Genomic DNA, 26,252 nt, shown 5'->3' with positions numbered 1-26,252 from the left:
TCTTTTATCTCCACCAGTTTTAACTAAAAATCGCCCTATATATGGGAGTTTAAAGGTTTTCTATTGACATTCTAACAATTTTTATGCATGTCTAATTCCATCATAGACATAATTTAGACACATTTATCACTGCATTACTCTTAGACCCAAACCTTGAGGTCAGTGGGAATTTTGACTGAGCAAGGAGTGCAGGGTCAGGCCGTAAACAATGGGAATTTAACAATAATGCCCTATAATAATAATAATTTGCATTTACAGAAGCTTTCAAACAATAATCTCAAAGCACTTTGCAAATGTTAAACCTCACATCTCCCCTATGGGAGTTGACCATCATCATCATTTCCTGGATAGGAAAAGCGAAGAACAGATAGATCAAAAACCTACATGTGCAAAGTGCTAACTGGACTGATGTCAGTAATATGGAGATACACCTATCTCATAGAACTGGAAGGGACCTTGAAAGGTCATTGAGTCCAGTCCCACAGCCGCCTGACCCCTCCGAGCCAAGCGCCTGGACTGAACCCGAGTCTTTGGGCTTGGTTGTTAAACCTTTACTTGTGACTGTAACATATGAAAGGTGGGCACCGAGGAGGACTGCCCCGGCAGGGCGGGCTGACAAAAAGAGAGACCTGTGGGGCCCCCCCCATCTTCACACCAAGACCAAGTACTGTCCCTTATTTTTGCCCCAGATCCCTAAATGGCCCTGTCAAGGATTGAACTCACAACCCCAGGTTTAACGGGCCAGCACTCAAACCACTGAACTATCCCTCCTCCCAGTTGTTGTGGAGATTTTCCTTGCTTGTCAGGAATTGCTCTATCAACTCATTGAAGGAATGCATTTGAACTGACTGGTGCAGTGTCACAAAGAAAGTCAGCGGCAGAGCCAGGGCTAGAACCAAAAGGCAGGATGGTCTTGCCCATAAGACACTGGACTGGGATTCTGCATTTCTGGATTCAACTCCTGGCTCTGCCACAGACATCCTGGAAAAGTCATCTGATCTCTTTGTGCATCAGTTCACTCTCTGTAAAATGAGAGTAACAACATTTCCTTTGCCTCTCTTGTCTAGTTAGCAAAGCACTTAAGCAGATGCTTAAACTTAAGCATGTGTCTGTGTTCTTCTGAAATCGAGGCTCACAGTTTAAGGCCAAAAGGGGCCTGTATATCATCTAGTCTGACCTCCTGTATATCAGACTGAACACTCTTTGGGTCAGAGACAGTCTGTACCATGCCTAGAACAAAAGAATCCTGCTCTTGGTCAAGGTCTCTTAATCATAGAATATCAGGACTGGAAGGGACCTCGGAAGGTCATCTAGTCCAACCCCCTGCTCAAAGCAGGACCAATCCAGATCCCTAAATAGTCCCCTCAAGGATTGAACTCACAACCCTGGGTGTAGCAAGCCCATGCTCAAACCACTGAACTATTCCTCCCCCGATGGTACTACTGTAATACAAATAACACATTAAAAAAAGAATAGCCCTGATTTCCAGTATCTTGTTCTTACCCACTAAACCGACTCCTCCTATTTCTCCTTGATACAATGTCCCTTACAAAATGCACTTTTGAATTGTATGATGAAAGGCCATTATTTCCATACATATTAAAGCTTGCTTTTATCTCTCTTGAGAAATAAACAAGCTTGACACTACTCTGATTTTAAAACTTTGCTGTTTGTAAAAAGAGTCTTACCAAAAAAAATTTTAAAAAAAAATTGCCAGCATAGCAGGTCTGTGATCTAATTCTGAACATGGCATTTCTTTCATTTAACATCAATAATATTCATGATTAGTACTTAGATCCCAAGCCGTGTTCCAGGATTGAAAAAGAAACGCTAGGAGGGAAATTTTGCATTTCTGCTGCAGATGTGATTTAATCCTGGCATCGAAGTTTCTTCTGTCTGAAAAAAACTTACTCAAGCTAGGAAAAAACAAAACAAAGCAGGAATTTTTTTATTCTCAGTGAATTAAAAAAAAGAAAAAAAAGTTTGCAAAAACCCCTTCCCCCTGGAGACACTTTAGGAAAATGTTGCTACCCCAGCCCTTGGCATAACCTATCCCAGCCCTGTGAGGCTGCTGCAGCACCATTAGCTAAACTCCCACCCTGCCTCCTCCGGTGGCTCCTCACGCCCTTGCCACATTTCTCCTCCCTGCAAAGCAGCTCCCAAACTGCCCTGATCAACATGCTGGAGCCTCGGCTGCACCCCCTCTCCCCACCACCATACAGCTGTCCTCAGCCCATCTTCTTCCATTTAAGGACTGCAGCCTTTACCCCTCTCCGATCCTTTCCTCCTCTCTGCGGCTGGCTTGTGCGCCTCCAGCTCTCCCTGTCCGCCTCCCTGTTGGGAACAAGCCTCCCCCCGGAAGAGACACAATCCAAGGCACCCAGGCAGCAGCAGGCCCCACTGCAATGTAACTTTCTCTGCTATTCCTCAGCTCACGTATCCATCCCCTTCTCCCCGCTCATCGTCCCCCCTCCCCCTTGAAGGGTCTTTGGGAGGGCGGAGCCTGGGCGGGGCTGATGCTTCAAGGGGGAGTTTGACACCCCCTTGCCTGTGCCGCCTCCCCCCCCCCACAAGCCTCTCAGGCTCCAAGAATGTCCCGGCCAGCCCCGCAATTGCTGAGCCTGCGGCGGGGTCCCGCCCGGTGAGCAGGAGGCGGTGGGAGGGGAAAGCAGCCGCGCGCCCTGCCCGCCTTGAAGCCCATTGCGTGGCAGCGCCAGCCGGCCGCCTCCCTGCGCCCACACAGCCCCCTGCCGGCAGCGCCCGGGCGCGGGGGGCCGGAGCAGGGGCCACGCGAGCCTCCCTGCCCCGCACCGCCCCCGCCTGGCTCCGCCAGCCCCGTCCGCCCTGCGCCGCTGCCGGAGGGGGAGTTCCCCGCGCGTCTGGGAGCCGGAGGATCCGAGCGAGCCCTTGGCACAGCGGGTCAGGACCCGCCTCTCCCGGCCCGCGGGCTGCCCCCCTCCCCGCTGCTGAGCGCTGCTGGCTGGCCGGTGCCTTTCCAGCCCCGCGGAGCATCGCCGCGGCTGCCTGCCCCGCTGCAGCTGGGAGCGGCGCGGCTGGCTGAGCGCCTCCGCCGGACTGGGAGTTGGCCGTCGGGCGGCTGCCTTGTGCCCGGCACCTTCTCACCTGACAAGGGCAACTTCCCCCGGCAGGCAGACCGGACCTGGCTCATCCCTGCCTCCAGCTCGCCCGGGCTTCGCCGCGCTGCCACGTGAACCAGGTAACGGGGGTCTTCTCAACGCGGGGGCTCCGCTACAGGAACTCGTGCTGGCAAGTTTCGCGGGGCAGCGTGCGTGGGAATGGGAGAGCGGTTCTGCCAAACCCCCCGGAGCAGAAAGGGCTTCGGAGACTTTGTAGCTTCTTGCAGGCTGGACGGGGTCAGATTTCAAGTTGACACTGACATGTTGGGTACATTGTTCCGCACGCAAAAAGTACAGTGCAACATAGGTTTGTTTTTTTAAACTAGCGAGTCAGGCTATGAATGAAAGCAGACCTTCCTAGGGCGAGATCCTGCTCCCGTTGAAGTCAATGGGAGCTTTGCTGTTCACTTCACAGGGAGTAGCATCTGGCACTTTACCACCAAAGTCTCCATATTGTCCTTTATTTTAAAGCACGTGATCTTTCCTAATAATCGGGGGGGGGGGGGAATTAAGCACTGTGATCTACCTGTATGTTGTTAATTATCATCATCGAGCTAGTGTGATGTGGACTGCATCAGCCACAAAGAAAGGACAACCTCTGGTCCAAAGAGCCTACCACCTAAAGAGACACAGAGGAGACAGGATACCTTGTGCACCACTTTCTAGGTTTTCCTCCTACGTTTTTGGTCTTTTGTAGGTCAGAGGTGATGTGAATACATTCAGATGATGGGTACAAATACATACAGACATACTCTTCTGCCAGAAAATAAGCTTCATGGCAGAGGATTATTTTTCTTAAATAAATTAAAAAAGTAAACAAACTTTAATGTGGTCTGCATGGTTCATTTCATTTTAAGACCGTTTCCTACATTCCCTGCTGGTAAAAATGCAGTATTAATTTTATTGCCTGAACATGAAGTGAATTCACTGACTTGGCATGTAGCCAAAAAAAAAAAGTAAATAGCTGTCAGAATTCATTTGGCAGCAACTGTGAGAAATGATCATAACCATACAAATGCTATTGGATTCAGACTTAATGATCCATTGTGGATTTAAAAAAATATTCCTCTAACTTTTGGAGAGTAGTGATTAGTTCTGTACTGTAATCGGAAGTGGGAGGATGCTACAGTGCTAGGTTAGAAATATGTAATTGTCAGAGAAGGAGGCTGGGAGCCAGGCTGTGTTCCTCAGGTCTTGCTGAGTGATCTTTAGCAAGTCACTTGCAAGCAAAATTTTAAATGTGGCTGCTTCTTTTAAGCAGCACAGATTTTGGGTACTCAATTTGGGATTATTTGGTACTAATATGTCTGCAGCTGTCATTGACTATAGTTGGAATTGTGGATGCTTAGCATCTCTGTAAATCAGGCACAAGGTGTCTCCTTTCGGGCACCTGAGCACTGATGCACCAAAAATCCCTGGCCATTTTTGACAAAATTTTAACCTCTTGATGTCTCATTTTACTCATCTGTTAATTAGATGTTTCAATACTACTTATGTAACTTCCCAAGGGCCTCAATCCTGCAAAGACTTATTCAGATACTTAACTTTAATGTGAGTTGTCCCACTGAATGCATAAACTTAAGCATGTGTAAGTCTTTGCAGGATCAGGGAACCAACTGGTAAGGATTAAATACATGTTTTCCTTTCCCCTGTTGCTGCTGTGTGAAAGACCAACACAAACAACAGAGGAAAATGATTGACTAACTTACTACATGGGGTGGGGGGGGGGAGAGGGACATTGAAACTGGCTATACAGTGCTGGCAAATGAACATAGTAAACAAAATGGAATATTTATTCTCTCATCTGTCCATTGTGGCAATTCTAGATACTATTTGTAATATTAATAGGGAAAACATTTTGAGGTAGAAGTGTGATTTATGTGAACAGTGTCTCATTGCTTTGAGATTCTTGGAAGAAAAGCACTACAGAGAGTGAAACTGATTATTATTTATTTTATTAGTTTAATATTATTGAATTTTTATTTTCCTCCTTGTTATGATTTAACCAGGGACCTTCATCTTCATGACAGAAGAGAGCGTCATGGCCTTTAGGATTCAAGTTTTTACTAGGCTGAGGATTGACCGGGACTGAAAGATTCTGGGTTACTCATAAATCTCCCCAAACTAACGCATACACACACACACGCAGTCCCTCTCTCCTTATTGCTACCGTTATTGGTTGTGAGTAAAAAAAATGGCATCCAGCCTTACTTGCACTGGGATGATATGGGCACTTCTCTCCTTCCTCTGCGCTGCTGCCTCCTGCATAGGATTCTTTATGCCCTACTGGCTGTTGGGGTCTCAGCTGGAGAAGTCAGTGTCCTTTGGCACTTTCCGGAGGTGTTCCTATCCAGTGCGGGATGAGAGCCGCCAGACTACAGTGATGGTAGAGCAGTGTGGTCGCTACGCATCCTTCCAGGCCATCCCAAGTGCTGAGTGGAGGATCTGCACCGTGGTGACAGGGCTGGGCTGTGGCCTCCTCCTTTTGGTGGCGCTGACTGCACTCATGGGCTGCTGTGTGTCCGAGCTCATCTCCAGAACTGTGGGCCGGGTAGCAGGGGGCATCCAGTTCCTGGGAGGTAAGTCACAAACTTCTGATTCCTGTACTGTGCTTGTACAGTGACTGCATTATTTTCTCCATTCTTACGATAGCACCTCTGCAAGTTGCAGTCAACCTTGTTCATTCTCATGTACTGAAGTTCCTGCCAGGCTGGCATTTAACCTTTCAGAAAGTATGCTGCATTAAATCACTTAAAACTATTATTAGGTTGTGAGAGTACAATTAAATTGTAAGCCCCCACTGCATCAGGACATGGGTGTACCCACTTGGATCCAACTGCAGGGTCAAACCCCAGATTCCAACTGGAGAATCTTTATTTCAGAATAAAGTGATCCAAAGCCAGAAAGAATACAGCTTGACTCTCAGGTTCTAGGTGGAGTTTGCAGTGCTGACAGTTAAGGGGAAATTTTTTTTCTTATAGATTGAGATCAAATTTGACCTCAAAGTTCCTGAGATATTAAACTTGGAACCCCACAATGCTATGCTTATAGAGTCATTTTTCAGAGTAAATCATCACTGTATTGTTGTAAGTGGTGCTGGAGCATTGCATATGTTTCAGCAACACTTTCCTCTTGAATAACCATTCAGATGAATGAGATTTTAGGCTGTACTATTTATAGTGAGGTTGTGTATTTCAGTGGCATTCAGTGCAGAAACCGTCACAGCTGCAATGTTTCACATGTCCTGTGATAGCCATTTCTAGGAGTGCAAATTCAGAAAGCATAGTTGTGTGCTTCATTGGGACTTGTAATTCCCTCCCCTCCAAACAGGGCTCACACAATAACGAAGTGGAAATAAATTTTTAAGTGTATCACTGCAAACAAGACTGCACTACACAGTTTAAAGTTGAAAATCAGGGGAAAGGAAAGGAAGACTATCTGGGCCTTGGCCTCAGCTAGTGTAAGTTATAGCTTCATTAAGGAGCTCATTTACCTCAGCTGAGAATCTGACCCAAAGCTTTGAAGTAATTTCTATACTCAGAAATAAACTGACACTGTTACTTCAGCCTTCTGTCTGCTGGTTGACCTACAGGCATTTCTGTATTTAATATGGCTCACAATCTGGAAGAAAATAGCAACGCCTTGAGAGAGAATTGTGACGCTAACGTACGGTTCCAAAAGCCCACTTTGTCATGAAATTCCACCCTCTCCCCCACCCGCAGGCAGAAAGATGGAGAGATATTTGATTAAATAATTAATATGTGTGATCCCACTCAGACTGGTTATTTTCACTTCCACCCACCACAAAGGCTTCACTCCTGCTTGCTTTTTAGCCACTGTTTTCTGTTTTCAATTTGTCTCTGATCAGATGATTTTAATTTTAGTTGATCCATTTTTTGTGGCAGCACTCCCCCTTTCTGCAGGCTTGCCGGCCGGGCTGCTCCTGCGTCTGATTACAACCATGCTAGTGAAATATGACAACCTCCACTGTCAATATTGAGGGAAGGGGAACAGGAGGAGTGGAAAACTCACAAATCTTTGTGGCTTTGTCTTGTGCTGTAAGTATGCCACCCCTCTCTGACTGCTGATGGAGACTTGGAATCAAATGTGATGAGGGAAGAGGCATCCTTAAGGTTACAGTGCAAGCCAACGGAATTTTCCAGCATAGACTGCAATACAGTTTTCCACGGAGGGGTGGACATAAGTGTTCAGAGTTTATTTTCAGTCGGTGCAATCCAAAAGATCAGTGAACTTGTGATACGAAACGAAAATCACAGAGAGCTTTACTTATGGTTCAGAAATTATTTACACAGCATGTGTAATTTCCTCCTCTACTGGGTTTTAGGGTTATCCCTAATATCGCGCAGCAATGCTGTAAAATGCGCAAGAAATGAACTAATTGAGAAACCATAACTTCTGAAGGTACATAAAACAACTTAAGACATTAGGGGTGGGGGAGGGTGTGGTGGGTCAGTAACTTAGACAAGTTAAAGGGACGCTGTCAAGGTAAAGAACATGGGTCAGATCCTTAGCTGGTGTAAAGCTGCATAGCTTCATAGTCTTAAGGACAATGGAGCTATGCTGATTTACACCAGCTGAAGATTTATCCCAATTTCCTCCCCCAAAACTTTACTATTACTCTACATATATATTACTAATCAAAACCTAGATTATTGAAAGGAAAAGTATGTTAACAGTTTTATGCTGTTTGATTATTTTTTGCTGTTCACTCAGTTTGGCAGTAATTCTAGGTCAGTCAGTTTCACTTTCTGTTTATAGATGCTTTCACCTTCTGATTCTCCTGCATCAGCACACTTGTTGTGTCTACTGTCAACAACTCAGGGGGAGTGTTTGAATGTAAAAGAATTTTAACTGACGTTAAACACAAACATAAAAACAATAGATTTTCTAGCTCATGGGTTTTGATAGGTACGACAGTTATGGGCACTAAGTGTTTTAAAATGCACTAACTTGGGTGAATAAACTAACTGGCCAAATGTCTTGTAGTGGGAGACATAAGGGCAGGTGAGAACACTATACAGTTCGGATACAGAGGTTGGGAGGGGGCCAATATTGACAAATTGATCTGATTGTCCTGCTCTGGTATTAGAGGCTTTTTCTCTGCTATTGAGATGATGTGGGTGGGCACTCGTAGACACAGGGCCTGATTCTCCTCTCACCTGAGTGCAAATCAGGAGTAACTCCAGGGAGGTCAGTGGAGTAACCCCTGCGTAAAACCAGCTAAGCCTTCCCTAGTGAAATGGTGCTAAGGTTTTACAGGTGGGGTTTCACAGAGTTGTTGCTGTTTGTGGAAACCAAGAGTCAGTTACTCATGGGTGCTTATTGTAAACCAAGTCCTCTCCTAAAAAATGAATGGTAGAACTTGTATGAAACTGCAAACGCCACAGACTAGGAACAGCTGTTTAGAAATTGGTTTGTTAGGCATTAAAGAGGCTCATTTACGGTTTCAGAGGATCCTGAGAGTGGGGTCTGTATATATTTTAAAACAATACTAGGATACTATGCTCTGGGGTTCTTTAACTTTTTCAGTCTTAACACAGAGATTGCCTTGTGGACTCTTCCCTCCCATTCTCAATCACATGAACCACTTTCCATCCTATTTACGATATCACTGCAGCAATTACAACAATTGCTTACATGGAAAAGTAACATTAGGAAAGTGTTTAATGTATATTTAGTTTCTTCTTATGCAATTAGCTGCCAGAAACAAGGAAAAGGAGCCAGCACCATTTGGCCAGCCAGTTCTCTGTTGACCATCAGTGGCCCATAGACCATAGTTTGAGAGCTGCTACTGCTGTAGCCCAGTGGTTCTCCAAGCTGGTCCGCTGCTTGTGCAGGGAAAGCCCCTGGCGGGCCAGGCCGGTTTGTTTACCTGCTGCGTCCGCAGGTTCGGCTGATCGTGGCTCCCACTGGCCGCGGTTCGCCGCTCCAGGCCAATGGGAGCTGCAGGAAGGGCGGCCAGCACGTCCCTTGGCCCGCGCCGCTTCCCGCAGCCCCCGTTGGCCTGGAACGGTGAACCGCGGCCACTGGGAGCTGCGATCGGCTGAACCTGCGGACGCGGCAGGTAAACCGGTCTGGCCCGCCAGGGGCTTTCCCTGAACAAGCGGCGGACCAGCTTGGAGAACCACTGCTGTAGCTGATACTTTACAAGCACTTTTGCTGTATTGCTTCTGAGTACTGATAACCAATGTGAAAGTTATACTGTTTATAACCTCTTGAGGGCACAGTTATGTAGATGCATACAGTCTTCACTGAGAACAGTAAGTGCAATGTATCTAGCTGGTTTACTGTGAATGTTTGGAAGATTGAGAAACATATCATGTACCTATAATAGACTGTATTGAAAGGTATGACTTGATTGGCAAAAAGTAAAGAGCATGATTGGCAAAAAGTAAAGTTTAACAAGTCTACAGCAAACTGTACTCTAATTATCGATCCTCTTTTCTTTTCTTCGCAATTTGGTAGATATGACATACTAATGTGATGAATAATTTCACTCTTTGAATGAAGAGCAATCAAATTAAAAGGAAAATGAACTGAAAGGTTACCCAGTGTTATTACAAGCAGTGTAGCAAAAGATACAAGTATTTCACATACTGTAAATTTAAAGACCATTATGCTAGCAAGGTGACTTCATAAAAAGGGTTGGCACACAAAAGAGAAGGACTGAAATCGGCTCTTACTTAAGCAAAACTCTCTTTGACTCTATGTTGAGCCATATTCAGGAGTGAGTGAAATGATTACCCACCATCTTTGACATATCTCTGAATTAAATCCATTGGTCTTAATTGATGCATGTTGTCACAGGTCCTGGCGAGCAACCCTTTTTGGCTGTCCACTAGGAATGCCAAAGGGACTCCAAGCCTTTGAACTCTGAATTGCCAAAGGTGTTTCAAGCTCCTGGAGCCTGAACGGAGTCCAGCCACGGCCCCAACCTTACGCATGCTCACAGGGCCCGGACCTTCTATCTGGCATTCCCCCTCTGCTGTCCAACCACCTACCCCTGCTGGCTGACCCTTCAGATTCCCAGTACTCAAACACACCCTCCCCCAGAACTCCACCCCCAAGGTATGATGCTTCTGGTTTACCATTTGAACTCCCTCAGGGGCACACGTATTTGTGAAGGTCTCTCTCTCTCAGTCACTCACTCTTACTTTGTTCAATTTATCAAACTTTATGCTCTTTATATTTCATCATGTAAAGCACAGGAGAATACAGATCACACCAAACAATAAAACCTTCTGCACACAATGTCCCTCATTAGCTCATCCTTCCCTTGAGAAATCATCTGTATTCTGGCAGGCGGGCAGAGTCCTCCACCCCGTTGCCTACCTTGCCCCTGCAGCAGCTACCTGCATCTTAATGTTTGTAGTGCAAGATGGCTCTGTCTCCTCTCATTCCCCCTTGTGAGTCCCTTTATAGACTCCTGGTGGGGTCACCTACTTCTTTTGTTCTGCCTTTTGGTAATTTTCCATTACTTTCAACCCGCCCATTCCTTCAGAAAAGAGGAGAAAGTGTCTTCTTCCAGGCAGAGCAAACCTATTATCCCAAGGTGTTTTACTTTGAATAACTGATCACTGAATAGTGATCATTCACCATTGTCTTGGGCCTGGAAGAGACATGACACAAGCCTGCTAACTCATGGGGGATCCACATACATATAGGCTTTCATGACATAGTAATTTCATAAAATCAAAATTCAGAAGTGGTCAGTAGAACCTCCCAGTTTGTTATGCATCTGAAAAGTGAGTTGATTTTCTGTAGGTAAATCTGATGTAACTGACTAGGTTGCACTGTCTTGATTCTCCAGTAGTTTTTACACCAGAATTCCATAAGTTCCGACAGGAATTCCTTTTGGCAATGGGAGGAGCCAAATGAGCAGGCCTTGCAGACCTGCTCTTGCCCCTATTTCTCTCTCTTCATTCCTTTGTGTCTACACCAGCAGCTACTGTAACCCATGAACTGATAGCCCTTTTATTGTAGCTTGGGGAATTTGGAACATTTGGCTATATGGAAAACAGGCTGAAGCAGTTTCTAAGGTAAATTCTGAAAACATCTTCAGAAGAAAAATAACCCTCTGGAAAAGCCACTGTAAAGTTCCTCATACCTTGTGCTGGGGCAATAGTCATGTATTAGCCTGCACAGATCCTTGCCTGCTCTTGACAAGCATTGGCTGGATGTGGAGGATAGAGCTGTTTGGGAATTTTCCACCGTAATTATTGTCTGATTGAAAACACTCTTTTTTCAAAATCAAAATTTTCAATGGGAACATTTTAATTAAAAAAAAAAAATTTAAAGTTTTCCATCAGCAAAATTGAAATAGTGGCTCTCAGGCTGCCTAGCTGGAAGGCTCTTGTCCACTTCAGTCTCTGCCTGCTGGGATACAGTGAAATTGACAAGAGGCTTCCAGATAAGAAGATGGCAAGCCAAAAAAATCCATTTCACTTGTCTCTAAGTGGAATTTTTCTGGAAATCCCTTTGTGCAATACATTTTTGCATTTTTGACTTTTTGGCACAATCTGCAATTCTCCCCACCCCTTCCAAAAAACCGTGACAATTTTTGACAGGAAGGGATTTCCATATTATGGCCTGCTCTAGTTGAGAACCCTACAGACAATAATCACAGAAGGTGTTTTGCCACTTTTTCCTCTCTCCCATTTTCTGTCAGATAGGAGACCTCAGTGACTTTCTCATGGGTTTGGGTGATCATCCTTGTTACACAAAGACAAACTACATCTTTTACACCCCCTTCCCCCCACCGTACAAAGACGAAAGCATGGAAAGGAACTTGTGCCTCCCCAGAAGACATAGGTGCTGACTGCGTGAGTGCCCAGCACCCACTGGTGGCCTTGTGGATCAGCTCTTTCCCCTCCCTCCCAGCACCTCCCAACTGCCACAGATCAGCAGTTCAGCAGTGGGCAGGAGGCGCTGAGGGGGAGGAGGCGGAGCGAGGGTGGGGCATGCTCGGGGGAGTGGAAGGGAGTAGAGCAGGGCAGGAAGAGGCAGGGCAGGGGTGGAAAGAGGTAGGGTGGTGGCAGGACCTGGGGCGGAGCAGAGTTTGAGCACCCCCAGGGAAATGAGAAAGTTGGCGCCTGTGCCAGAAGACATCAACATTGAGGCAAACGAGAAGTGTGGCATTGGTTGATGTTACCAAGTAGAATGTCTGTACAGTAGCTTTATGCTTCAATTAAGAGTGGCCTCACAGCTGCTCCAGTTCATTCCAGCTGCCCCACCTGTTTTATATAGGCAGCCATCCAGAGACAGAGTGCAGTGTATATTTGTGCAGACCACACCCCTTTTTAGCTTTGCTTCAGAACTCCTGGCTATTACGTCTCGGCTTGCAGAGCCAGCCACTTTGGTCACTAGTGGTAATGTTTAATGCCCATTTTACGCCAACTTTACACAGGTGCAGCTGCCTACAATAATGGAACACAGTACAGAACAAAACCCATTGACTGCAATGAGAGTTTTGCCTTTACAGGCAATGCAGGATCAGTCAGGCCATAAGTAAGGTGGTTGTTGTGGAAAGACATGATAAAAGGAAAGACACAAAAGGCAATGCCATCCTGAGCAGATTTTGCAGCCCATATGGTAGAACATTAGGTAATAAGATCCCCTGCTGTATGCTTGCAAAAGTGACAATTTAAGGACAGTTGGACAAATCCAGAAGCAAGTCTAAGATGATGTAATTTACAACTTGTGGGCTCCCTTAGTGTGTAGATTACATCAATTTCACCTCTCTTACACACACACACACCCTTAGCCAAGTGTAATTCTCCCCTCTTAATATTACCTCTGAGCCTGGCCCACTGAATATGCCTGTAAGGGAGTCTAAGTTAACATACACTTATATGGGTCAGAAAAAAATATAAATGTAGACTCTCCAGTTGTCACTTAGACTCACACTCCCCTCTAAATTTGATCCATTTTGTTGGCCTAAACCTTCTGTCTTCCTGCTTTAGTCAGCTGAAAGAGAAAGGAGCAGATCCTCAGCTGCTGTAAATTGTCCTCACTCCGTTGAAGCCAGTGGAATTATGACAGTTTACACCAGCTGTCCCAAAGTGTTGAGGCTGTTTAGTTGGAATACTCACCTAAATTGAGAATGGTTCCAAAGATGAATGTAACTGAAAGAGATGTTAATGGGTATCAGAGTGACAGCCGTGTTAGTCTGTATTCGCAAAAAGAAAAGGAGTACTAGTGGCACCTTAGAGACTAACAAATTTATTTGAGCATAAGCTTTCGTGAGCTACAGCTCACTTCATCGGATGCATTCAGTGGCCACTGAATGCATCCGATGAAGTGAGCTGTAGCTCATGAAAGCTTATGCTCAAATAAATTTTAGTCTCTAAGGTGCCACAAGTACTCCTTTTCTTTTTCTTAATGGGTATGTATTCATTTGTTTACAGTGAAGTGTGCTATTTTTGCAGCAATTTCTACTACTACAGTAAGCTTCAGCTAAGTAAGGAGAAAAATTCCATGCATGCCAAATTTCAGCCTGGAGCAAATTTTTAAAAGTCAGATTATAAGCCTCTGGAAAGCATGCATATAATGGAAATGCTGACACGCACAAAAAACGAAACAAAAAACCCTCCAAAAAAGAATGATGCTGCTAAAATATTGGGAAGAGTTGCTTTCCTTCTCCTTTCTTTGCTGTTGATGTTGAATATAAAAGTACTGTGTGATGTTTTGATTATTGTTGCAGCTGCTTGGAGTTTAAGCAGAATTTTGCATTAAGACCAGACTTTTTAATCTAAAGAAAACTCTGAGTGCTGTTTTATTTATATATAGAAATGCTTGTTTTTCTCATTTTTTAGCTCCTTTTTCATACTGGAGAGTAACAATACTTAGAACTTGCATGGGGCTTTACATTTCAAAGGGTTTTACAAACATTAACTAATTAATCTTCAGGAGAACTGAGGTTCATAAGGATGTATTATTTCCATTTTACAGATGGAGAAGCTGAGTCACTGATATGCCAAGTGACTTGTTCAAAGCCAAAAGGGCATCAGACCAAGAATCAGGAGTTCTTAGCACACAATGAATCTCATGCTCAGCCCATCACTAGGCCTTGCTGTCTTGTAAAACGAAGTCAAATGAAAGGGCTCATTTGTCATACTTATGAAAACCTTTGAGCGAGACACTGATTCACATTAATGGAGACTGGGGGCCGGATACTCAGCTGGCATAGATCAGCATTGCTCCATTGAAGTCAGGCCCAAGTTTGAGTTATGCCAAGAGAATTTGGCCCAGTGATTCTATCAAGAGGGGTCTCTGTAAATTTTGTCAATCTGGGACATAATCACATTTATAGGTATTATAGTACCGTTCTTTTTGGAGGTTACATTCCAGCCCTAGAACCCCATCCAGCAAAGCGCTTAGGACCAGATTTTGAACCCCTTACTCACAATGGTGCACAGTTACTCACCTGAATAGCCCCACTCACTCATGAGTTAATGCTTTGCTGGCCTGGGGTTGTAAGAACTTTGGTGGGCTGTGCAAGCCCATAGTATAGAAGCTAGACAGGGTCCTGGAAGGGTTGGCCTACTGCAGACCCAGCATTCAAAGCTTGATTGGAGCTTACGTTGTTCAGAAAGCTACCAAAATATTCTGCTGGATCAAGCCCCAAGAGCAATGATAGAGAATTACATGGTAAGAAAATTTATTCTGAAATAAAGATTATAGAAAATATTCCATGTTCAAGCTTTTAAAATCTCAACCGTTTAAATTAAAATTAATTGGAAGGAGTTGGGAAAATTCTATGCTCCTGTGCTGTGGTGTAAATCTGGAGCAATTCCAGTTAAATCAGTGGAATTACTCTGCATTTGTGTTGGAGTAAATGAGAGAAGAAATTTGGCCCAGAGTTAGTAATTTTGTTTCTGTGTGGAAAGACTCAGCTCGTTTTGCTTCCTGAACACATTTAGGTGTTTGAATGTTATTGGAAATTTCACTTAGTCACTGAAATGTTGCAGTATTTTCCAATTAGCAATGAGATCATGTGCCCAAGTCCTACAGACAGTGCAGGATTGTTCCCGACAGCACATTTTCCAGGGCTTTGTCCAATCCAGTTTTAAATGACTTCTTAATGGGACTTTTCTCACTTCCTTTGGGAGACAGTCTAATAGGAATTCCATTAGAAATGTTTTTTTCTGATATTTAGCCTACATTTTCCTTTACTTAATGTCCTCCTATTACTTCTCTGTATATACCTCCTTTTACCATCTGAGCTGGGGGCTTTGGTTTTCACAGGTCTCATGAAAACCTCTTCTACCTCCTTAATCATGAAGGTGAGGTCAGACACATGGCTTGCAGACTAGCAGTGCAGTTGTTTTCATATGGCTTGGCAAATAAGGAAGGGGTTTGACCTCATTTAGAAACTAGAAGTCACACAGGAAGGAAGGGCTAACTTTGCAGTCATGTGACCTCGCAGACCAGAGTGACAATGTTGCCATAATGGTCTATGACAGTCCCCTACCAGTCACTTCACATAGTTTTGTTTCTTTAGCTTAGGCATGAAAAGTTGCACACAATCAACAAACCTGACATTGTCAGATTATGCCATGGGCTTCCCATGATGCCATGGACTTGAGTCTGATCTCATTTACATTGCTTATACTGATGTAACTCCTTTTACTTCAGAGGAGTTGCCACTAACTTGCACTGGTGTAACAGAGCAGAACTAGGCTCTCTCCCGCCCACCCCCCCAACTGTGCTTTCCTTTGATACATCACTCAGGGTGGGCTCCTGTTGAAGTCAATGACAAAATTCTTCAACTTCAGTGGAAGAAGGAGGAGGCCTTATGGTTCAAACCTGGCAGTTCCTCAACATTGTCAATTCCTACTGAAGGTAATGAGACTCAAGGGTGCTCAGCTTCTTCGAGATGGTGCACAGAATTTTTCAGGATAGACCCTTAGACCCTGATCCTGCATGCTCATGTGCTTAACTTTAACTTCAGTGGGACCATTCATGTACTTAGCATGTGCTTAAGTGCTTTGCTGGTTCAAGGCCAGAGTGCTGGGCGCCTTGCAGGATTGAGCAGTAGATGCCTGAAAGTGTTTTTTTTATTATAACTGACTATTTTGAATATTGATTTGTAAGTAAAATTTACTGCTGGGCTGACAGAGAAAATCTTTAACTGAACTTACTACTAGTTTGTAGGAATTTCATGGAAATCTCATAAATATATAATATATAAACTTAAAAAAAATTATTATAAGACACTCTTATTTCTTGTTACATGAACCAAAATCCTCAAGAGAGAATGCAAAAGAAATGCACTGCCCCAATAAACATTCTGTATCGTTGCTGTGGTAATGTAAAGATTTGACCTTTCCTTTGCAATCTGACAGTTCAGTTGTCTGGTATTGTCCCTGAATAAAGATGCCTTTGTACTATAAAGTGGCATTGTTAATTCCAGAAGAATGGTTTTCTAATCAATGCAAAGGGATATGGAGTTTCTCCCTTGCTCTAAGGATAAAGGATTTGAGATAAAGCCATGAATGATCAGTCTGGAATGATAAAAGCTGCTTCCAAAATAAAGCTCTCAGTGAAAGGGTATGAAACCTGCTTATGCAGTAGAGTACAAGAAATAGCCCTGAGGTTTCCAAAGAAAGTGTGCTTTCTGACTTCTTCACAAGTTTGGGCTTTTGTCTGTGGCTGGAGCTACTGAAAGCCAATTTGGGACTAAGGTTTTTTAAAAGAGAATGAACTTGATATTTAGAACACCATGGGCAACTCAGTTTGGCCACAATATAGTGGAACTCCTATTATCCAAAGTGTTTTTTAAAAGCATTCAGATTAAAAGGGTTGCAGATACTTTGGGTAGCAATGCATTCTGCTAGGGGACCTTCGTGAGTATGTGTGAGTGAATTTGACGGTACTTTGGTTTACTCAGGACATAAAGGAGGTTAAACCCTATGTTTAATAGGCACCCCCCAAACACTGTAATACTTTTACAAGCTTTAAAAGTCATGAAGTGATGTTTGGAGGTTTATACATCTGCCTATGCAAATTTGCAGTTCAGTCCACAGTTATTTATTTTTATATTATTAATTTATCTCACAGTACAACCTAGGTGCTCCAACTGAGATCAGGGCCCCATTGTGCAAGGCACTGCACATAGAGTAAGAGACAGTCACTGCCCCAGAAATGTTGCAGTTAAAAGACAAAACAGGTAAAAGGTGGTGGAAAGGGATATGCAAGATAGCTTGCAAATGTTATGTTAGTTTTATGATTTTGATTTGTGTGGTTTAGATTTTTTTTTTTTAAATCTATCATGTTGGGGCAGGTTTATATAGTTTAATGTATTATAAATATAAGTAACCAGGCACTTCCAGCCACTATGTTCAGTGCAAGGTGGACTCCTGATACTGTTGTAGTACAATAATAATTATAAGTTTTCAAGTCTTTTAAATCATTTGTAGTGTGCAGTTTTAGTCCTACATCTGCTCAGATCTTAGCTCTCATGGCAGTCATTAGCTTTGCTCCCCATTCCTGGGGACTCATTATCTCACACATCACTCGAAATAAAGCAATACTTGTGTAAAGGTCTGTATTGCCAATCCCAAGCATTCAAAACCATTAAATTGGCCCCTCAAGATTACAGGATTGTCTTAAAAAATGGTAAATTGGGGTTCTTTATATTTGCCTTCTGGATTTTGAGCCTGTAGGATTCATGTTTTTCGCTATAACTCCGAGGGCTGGAAATTTAGAGGTTGCACGAAAAGGCTGAGATTTTCATGCAAACCCCTGACTTCAGGGCAGGGACTGTAAGGCAAACACTAAATCTCATGAGAGGTGGCTGCACTGAAGATTGGTGTGACAAATGAACTAATCCTATCTGTAGAGTTTTACAGAGCCATTCAGAAACACATGCTTTCAGCTTGACTTCAGATGAGTTACTCCAGATTTACACCAGTGTCACTGCCAGCAGAATCTGAGTTACTGGGCTATGAGCTCACACTGGTGGAAACCCCAGTGGAGTAACACTAGTATAAACTAGAATCAGGCCTTGCGGCCGAATTCTCAGATATGGCCAAGCTATGAAGGGTGAGGCAAAATAGGATGTATGTCACCTTTGTGCTCCCCTGATTTCCAGCACTGCTACAGGCCAGCTCATTCCCCTAGAGTAAATCAGAGCAGCCTTGGGGATGCTCTAAGAAGTTACACCAGCAAATAACACTACCCAAAGGACTGTACAGCTTTTCTGCCCCTTTGTGCCATTGGTGTTCAATGGGACTGCTCCCTTGAATAAAGTTCTACACCGGTGTAAGTGTTCGCAGGCCTGGGCCCTTACTTTTTAATATGTTTCAGTCTCCTTTGAGATGAAAGATCCTATCTACTGAACATACAGTAGAATTATTTATTAATGTTTTATAATGGAGCGCTGCTTTGCAAATCACTCATTTTGTGAGCAATGAGCCCTCCCTTGAATGGCGGCCATTAGTTTCTGATTATCTTATTTTATTTTTTATGCTTCGCTGGCAGTAACGCAGTCTGAATTCACTCACCACGTCAGCACATTTGAGTGTGGGGCTGCAGCTAACTTGTGCTGAACTGTCAAGAACTCCGGTTTGTTCGTCTTTTCCATAACAGAATGAAATAAAAATTATGTCAGGAAGGAGCGCTTCTGTGGTGCATTCAGTGACCTGAAAGAGCTGTGACAAACCTTAAACTAGGCAAGGCAAATTCTATATTGTGCACTAAGCCCTGGGATCTGATCTATGAACACAGGAAGTCTGGAGGATATTTTAACTTTTCATCTCATGCATAAGAATTACATTCTGTTTTGATCTCACGGCAGAGAAAAGTTACTCTGCTTATCTCATCTACCCTAGTGGCTAGTTTGATTATAGAGCCCCCCTTCCTGACACCTTTTTAAATTCAGTTTGGCTGCCTGTGTCCTTGGTACTCAGTGGGTTTCATTAAGTTTCACAGCAGTTAGTTTTCATTCCGTGTGTGGCACTTTTTTTTTAATCAATATTTGACTCTAGTGTAATTTCAGGCAATTGTGCTTTTTACAAAGCACTTGCACAATAATAATTTTGCTGAGCAGGTTTGGAAAGCAGATTCAGCTATGATTGCATCACTGTGTAAAAACGAATGAATAGGAAGTTGTTTCAGCTTCCAAAGAGTTTTTTTGCTTGTGATGGTAAAATAAAATATAAAGAAGCTTCTGCTTTTTTCAGTAACTGAGCATCTTGTCCCTTATTTCAAGGGGCGTAGATAAATAAACGGCCTAAAGGTTGATATCATTGATTTTGAACACTTGTTTGAACACTGAACACTTTGTCATACTTGCAGAGTAAAGTACTATACGGAGTCTGAAAATTTTATTTCCTTAGGGATAATGGCATTTTTTCTTTCAAGTGGAATAGAATATACTGAGCCAACACATTTCTTTGTTATTGTGGGTCAGACTTTTCTGAAACTGTAACCTGCGGTTTTGCTGGATGGCGACTGGATATGAGCTTCTTTAGCAAGACATAGGTCCAAGTTTTCAAAAATGTATGCTTAAGGTTAGGCTCCTGGTCTTACATTAGCCAAAGCGATTAGTGATTTGGGGATAACTTACTGGAGACAATATAAAGGGTCCTCATTTTCAGTGGGTAAATTGGGAGCTGCAGGCGGCCGTGCCTGTGGATGGTCAATGTAAACACTGTCTTGCGGGCCCGCCAGCGGATTATCCTGACCGCAGGTTGCCCACCACTGATGTAAATCCATGAGGTAAGCCTCCTGGGGTTTACTGCAGGAAAGGGCCACTCAGCTCTGCGTGTGGGAGACCGTTTTGAGTGTGGTTTGGGATGATTACATTTACTCTGCATGCAATAGCTGCAGTTCATGAGAAAGGAGCAGCTTGAGGTGTTCCAAAGAAGAAAGGAAGAATTTTACTATGATTGCCACAGAAACTAGGCCACTTTGAAACAAGGTACCCCAGATGCTCAGCTACTGAAAATCGGCATAGACTGAAATCTGTGGAGCTGTGTTGATTTACACTAGCTGAAGTTCTGGCCCAAATGCTTTTTTTCAGCCACTTCAGCTTTCTGAACCAGGGTTTTGATGGGCAGGCTTTTGGCTGCAGATTGAAATAGATGAGCTAGAAATACTCTGTTTACAGATTGACTACGTGTGACATCAGTATGAATTCAGACACAGCTAACAGGCACTATACCTCTCCTGCTAAACAGAAAGTAGGGACATAGAAAGTGTCATATTGGGTCATAGTAATTCCCACCGGTGCCGACTCCACAGGAAAAAAATAATGGGTGCTCAGCACCCCGCAGCCACTCGTGGACCAGTTGCTGGGTGGGTCAAGCCGATCAGCTGCTTGATGGTGGGTGGGAAGTGCTGGGGGGAGGGAGTGGGAGTGGGGATGGGATGAGGCAGGGCGGGGGCAGGGCCTCAGGGAGGGGGCAGAGTGGGGACGGGAAGAGGCAGAGCGAGGGTGGGGCTTTGGGAGAAGGGGCGGAGTAGGGGCAAAGCGGGGATGGAGCATCCACTCACAAAGAAACAAGCTGGTGCCTAAGGTAATACTCTTCTCTGGCATTGTCAATACCAGATGCTTCAGAGTAAGGTGTAGATCCTGCACAGCAGACAGTTTTGCAATAATACAGCGATGGAGGAAGGTTCTTCTTAGCTTGTGTCGTTAACGATTGGTTTATGTCCTGGAACATGAGTCTTGATCTTTATGTATTTCACAGCTAGTATAATTTTGGATGCTTTATTAAAAAGGGACCGCAAGGGATCATCTCGTACTTGCGTTCAATTAGGCAGTGTAACTGGAGGGCTGAAGCCCTGTAGCACCCTCTGGCAGTCTGCTGCAGAACTGCAGTTTTCCCTGCCTCGGTTTCCCTGAGTTGGTTCAGGGATGGAACCTATATCCATCAGATTTCATCTGTAACTTCAGTCCTGTGGCTAGGTTACTTGTGTCTCTCCTCTTTCAGGACTGAAAGGAGTCTGGCCCCAACCAAAGTTCTGCCTGCCCCTTTAGAGGGCCTTCATTCAATAGTGCCAGGAGTTTGGGCCTTTGGCTCCGGGCCTCTCCTAAACCACTTTCTGGTGCTGCCTCCTTTACAGGTTTCTTCCCTTTTTTCTTTAACAGGGCAGAAATAAAGTAAGTTAAAGCAGGAACACAAAGGCAATGTCCAGTATTCCTGTTATTGTTCCCAGCCAGGGACAGGGTTCTTCGCAGCCTCTACCTCATCCCTACAGGAGGTGCTAGAGGGACCCAGGCCCACCTTCTCCTTTGGTTCCCTGCTCAGGGACCCTGGGTGGAGAAATGAGGGAGTTTGTTTAAATCTGCTCTTTCCCTGGGCTGTTGCCTGTCTCAGGGGCTTATAAGTACCTCCTGCCTGGTAATCTTCTCCAGTCCCTTCTGGTGGACAAGTGGTTTCTCCAGGCAACTTCCTCCACTCTTACCTTATGGCACTTCCTCACTGTGGCTTTCTGTCTTCCAGCAGCCACCCTGGTCTAGCTGGGCTGCAGCCTTTTATCCTTGCTGTCCTTAGCCTGCCTCTAGGCTACAGCTGGGGAGATGATTGCTCCCCTTTTTAACCCTTTAGTATCCATTCCCTTGAAGGATCTATTCACCTCATCACAGGCAGCTTTATCATAGACAGCTAATCCTTTCTATAAGGTATATAAAATGTTTTACACTTGTGCTTGGTGACAGCCCTGTAAGAACCAATAATATAAGGGGATATTTGAAAATGCAGAAATTATGCTGCATATACCTTATAATTCTAGTACAAGTTTAGTAGAGGCTTTGTATTGTTCCAAGATGATCTCGGTCCTTATTGTTTTTCAGGAAAGACAAAAAGAACAGTTAGGTTACGGACTGTGACAGGCTGTGTGTTTGATGCATGTGCACATACACACATCCATATACAGATGGTGATTAATATTTTGGAATCGAAATACAGGTTAATACTTGACATTTCTATAGGTGTCAAGGTGAAATGAATCAGAACTCAAAGCTGTGTAGCCTTGTTATCATGCTGATAAAGGTGAACATATAACCAACCCATTTAGAAATAGCCCACTGAAATACAGAATGTAATTTGGCTTTGAAAGAGGGGTCTGTCAAACTAACTGCTCTGTGGATCAAACTCCCGGCTGGCGTTAATCAGAGTAGCGGATTTACACCATTTTAGAATCTGGCCCAAATGGGTGCAATACTCCATTCACTTAATAAGTTGCTTGGAAACCTTCTCACTTTAAAATGTTAATATTTTATACTCTATATTTTAAAGATGTAAAATAATCTCTTGAAACAGTTCAGATAAGCAGCCTCCTTCAAATATACAAACTCAGAATATTCTTAGTCAATGAAGCTTAGCGTGCAAATGCTTTCACTTCAATTGCCTTCACAAGGATAGTCAAAATTTACACTTGGTTGTGATTTTAGACTTTTCAGTCTCTCTTTGTAATAAAGATAAGATACCTGAATAAGTTTCTGTAAAAAATAAATTAAAAAAGCCAATGGTAATCTTTACACATTTCAAAAGATTGTAAATTCAGAGTGATTGAGAGGCTGTTTGAATACAATTCATGGCAAATCTACTGTGCAGTCAGATAAAGTGGGATGAGTTTTTTAAGAAATTGTGCTTTTATTTGTTCTTATAAAATGAAACCCTAAAGCAGGAATAAAATGCAGCATTGTTAAATCACTCCTCCTGGTCTCCAAGGGAAGACCCGATAGTGTATGTCTGTAAATAGATCATAATTGTCCCTGGTGGACATGTAAATTACACATTCTTTGTGTGATTCAATGGAGAGCTAACAGAAAGCCAGCTGTAGTTTTCAGGTGGTATTATACTTTGTGATTATTTTTATTTTAGTTTATTTTTTGGATCTGAGTGTCCTTGTGGACCTTTTCAAAATGGAGGACACCTCCTAGTAATTAAGCAATTCTAAATGAGGGCACCTGAATGCAAAGTCCTCCATTCCCAATCTGCAAGGATGGTAGATCATTTGTGGATATCAAAGTGCTGCAAAGTGCTTAGAAACTTCGCTCAGATTTTTTTTTTTTCTTGGCTTGTGTCAAGGTTCCTCCCCCACTCTGAACTCTAGGGTACAGATGTGGGGACCTGCATGAAAAACCTCCTAAGCTTATCTTTACCAGCTTAGGTCAAAACTTCCCCAAGGTACAAAATATTACACCCGTTATCCTTGGAATGGCCGCTACCACCACCAAACTAATACTGGTTACTGGGGAAGAGCTGTTTGGACGCGTCTTTCCCCCCAAAATACTTCCCAAAACCTTGCACCCCACTTCCTGGACAAGGTTTGGTAAAAAGCCTCACCAATTTGCCTAGGTGACTACAGACCCAGACCCTTGGATCTTAAGAACAATGAACAATCCTCCCAACACTTGCACCCCCCCTTTCCTGGGAAATGTTGGATAAAAAGCCTCACCAATTTGCATAGGTGACCACAGACCCAAACCCTTGGATCTGAGAACAATGAAAAAGCATTCAGTTTTTTACAAGAAGACTTTTAATAAAAATAGAAGTAAATAGAAATAAAGAAATCCCCCCTGTAAAACCAGGATGGTAGATATCTTACAGGGTAATTAGATTCAAAAACATAGAGAACCCCTCTAGACAAAACCTTAAGTTACAAAAAAGATACACAGACAAAAATAGTTATTCTATTCAGCACAATTCTTTTCTCAGCCATTTAAAGAAATCATAATCTAACACATACCTAGCTAGATTACTTACTAAAAGTTCTAAGACTCCATTCCTGGTCTATCCCTGGCAGAAACCAGCATACAGACAGACACAGACCCTTTGTTTCTCTCCCTCCTCCCAGCTTTTGAAAGTATCTTGTCTCCTCATTGGTCATTTTGGTCAGGTGCAGGCGAGGTTACCTTTAGCTTCTTAACCCTTTACAGGTGAGAGGAGCTTTCCCCTGGCCAGGAGGGATTTCAAAGGGGTTTACCCTTCCCTTTATATTTATGACACGCCCCCCAAATCTCAGCTAGGGTGAAACACTGGCTGGGATTTCTTCCTGGAGCTCTAGGAAAAACAGAGTTAATAAGACACATGCATCTCTAAATATACTACCAAGTACATAAAGATTAACAATATTTTCCACATCTCAAGGACGATTTTAACCAGTTGATTCTGGGAAACTTTCACGGGAGAGTGCATCAGCCACTTTGTTAGAAGCTCCTGAGATGTGTCGGATGTCGAAATCAAAATCTTGGAGAGCTAAACTCCACCGAAGAAGTTTTTTGTTAGTTTCCTTGACGGTGTGAAGCCACTTTAGTGCAGCATGGTCGGTTTGCAGGTGGAAACGCCGTCCCCAAACATATGGGCGTAGCTTTTCCAGAGCATAGACAATGGCATAACATTCTTTTTCAGTGACTGACCAGTTGCTTTCCCTCTCAGATAGTTTTTTGCTGAGAAACACTACAGGGTGGAATTCTTGATCAGGTCCTTTCTGCATTAAAACTGCTCCCACACCATGCTCGGACGCATCTGTGGTTACTAGGAACGGTTTGTCAAAGTCTGGGGCCCTTAGTACAGGGTCAGACATGAGTGTCGCTTTAAGCTTGTTAAAGGCCTTCTGACACTTTCCGGTCCACTGAACAGCATTTGGCTGTTTCTTTTTGGTTAGGTCTGTCAGTGGGGGAGCGATTTGGCTGTAGTGCGGTACAAATCGTCTGTAATAACCAGCCAAGCCTAAGAAGGATTGAACCTGTTTCTTTGACTTTGGGACAGGCCACTTTTGGATAGCATCCACTTTGGCCTGTAGGGGGCTGATAGTTCCTTGACCCACCTGGTGTCCAAGGGAAGTCACTCTGTTTAGGCCTATTTGACACTTCTTAGCCTTAACAGTTAGTCCTGCCTCCCTTATGCGCTCAAGGACTTTTTGTAGATGTTCCAGGTGGTCTGCCCAGGAATCCGAAAATATGGCCACGTCATCAAGGTAGGCGACTGCATATTCTCCTAATCCCGCTAGGAGACCATCTACAAGTCTTTGGAAAGTGGCGGGTGCATTTTGCAGCCCGAAAGGGAGTACATTAATTTCATACAGCCCGAGATGTGTGATGAAGGCTGACCTTTCCTTGGCAGATTCATCTAGCGGTACCTGCCAGTACCCCTTGGTTAAGTCCAAGGTAGAGATGAACTGGGCCCGTCCCAGTTTCTCTAATAGTTCATCTGTGCGTGGCATTGGATAGTTGTCTGGGCGAGTTACAGCATTTAGCTTACGGTAGTCCACGCAAAAACGTATTTCCCCATCTGGTTTGGGAACTAGAACCACTGGAGATGCCCATGCACTTTCAGAGGGGCGGATTACACCCATCTGTAACATATCCTGGATCTCCCGTTCTATAGCAGTTTTAGCTTGAGGAGACACCCGGTAAGGTTGGACCCTAATTGGGTGAGCATTACCTGTGTCAATGGAGTGGTATGCCCGTTCAGTCAGTCCTGGGGTGGCTGAGAACGTTGGCGCGTAGCTAGTGCACAGCTCCTGGATCTGCTGTCGCTGCATACGCCCAAGGGTCATGGAGAGGTTCACCTCTTCCACACCACCAGCACTTTTCCCTTCGTAGTAGACACCTTCAGGCCACTCAGCGTCGTCTCCTCCCTGGGCTGTAAACTGACAAACCTTTAATTCTCTGGAATAAAAGGGCTTTAGAGAATTAATATGGTACACCTTAGGCTTTCGGTTGGAGGTGGGGAATGCTATGAGATAATTAACAGCTCCCAGGCGCTCCTGGACCATGAATGGCCCTTCCCACGATGCTTCCATTTTATGGGCCTGGAGCGCCTTTAAGACCATGACCTGGTCTCCTACTTTGAAGGAACGCTCTCTGGCATGTTTATCATACCAGGCTTTTTGCTCTTTTTGAGCATCCTGTAAGTTTTCTCTAGCAAGGGCTAAAGAGGTTCGGAGGGTGTTTTGTAGGTTGGTTACAAAGTCCAGAATGTTAGTTCCTGGAGACAGTGTAAATCCCTCCCATTGCTGCTTCACCAACTGCAATGGCCCCTTAACCTCACGGCTATATACAAGTTCAAATGGGTAAAACCCTAAACTGGGATGTGGTACAGCTATGTAGGCAAAGAGCAACTGCTGCAACACTAG

The 26,252-nt window shown here is 44.0% G+C and overlaps 1 protein-coding gene across 1 annotated transcript in view; it reads left to right on the top strand.

Annotated features, from left to right (window-relative positions):
* Nucleotides 1–2,610: 2,610 nt before the first annotated feature.
* The window catches only part of LHFPL6 (LHFPL tetraspan subfamily member 6), a 219,053-nt gene continuing 195,411 nt past the window's right edge, over nt 2,611–26,252 (top strand). The window contains exons 1-2 of the mRNA XM_048848541.2: nt 2,611–3,217; nt 5,147–5,716. Coding sequence (XP_048704498.1) covers nt 5,332–5,716 — 385 coding nt within the window. The 5' untranslated portion in view covers nt 2,611–3,217; nt 5,147–5,331. The remainder of the gene's footprint in view (nt 3,218–5,146; nt 5,717–26,252) is intronic.

Source organism: Caretta caretta, chromosome 1 (genome assembly GCF_965140235.1).
Source record: "Caretta caretta isolate rCarCar2 chromosome 1, rCarCar1.hap1, whole genome shotgun sequence".
In the NCBI taxonomy this organism is placed as follows: Eukaryota; Metazoa; Chordata; order Testudines; family Cheloniidae; genus Caretta; species Caretta caretta.
This window is presented reverse-complemented; position numbering and strand designations above follow the sequence as displayed.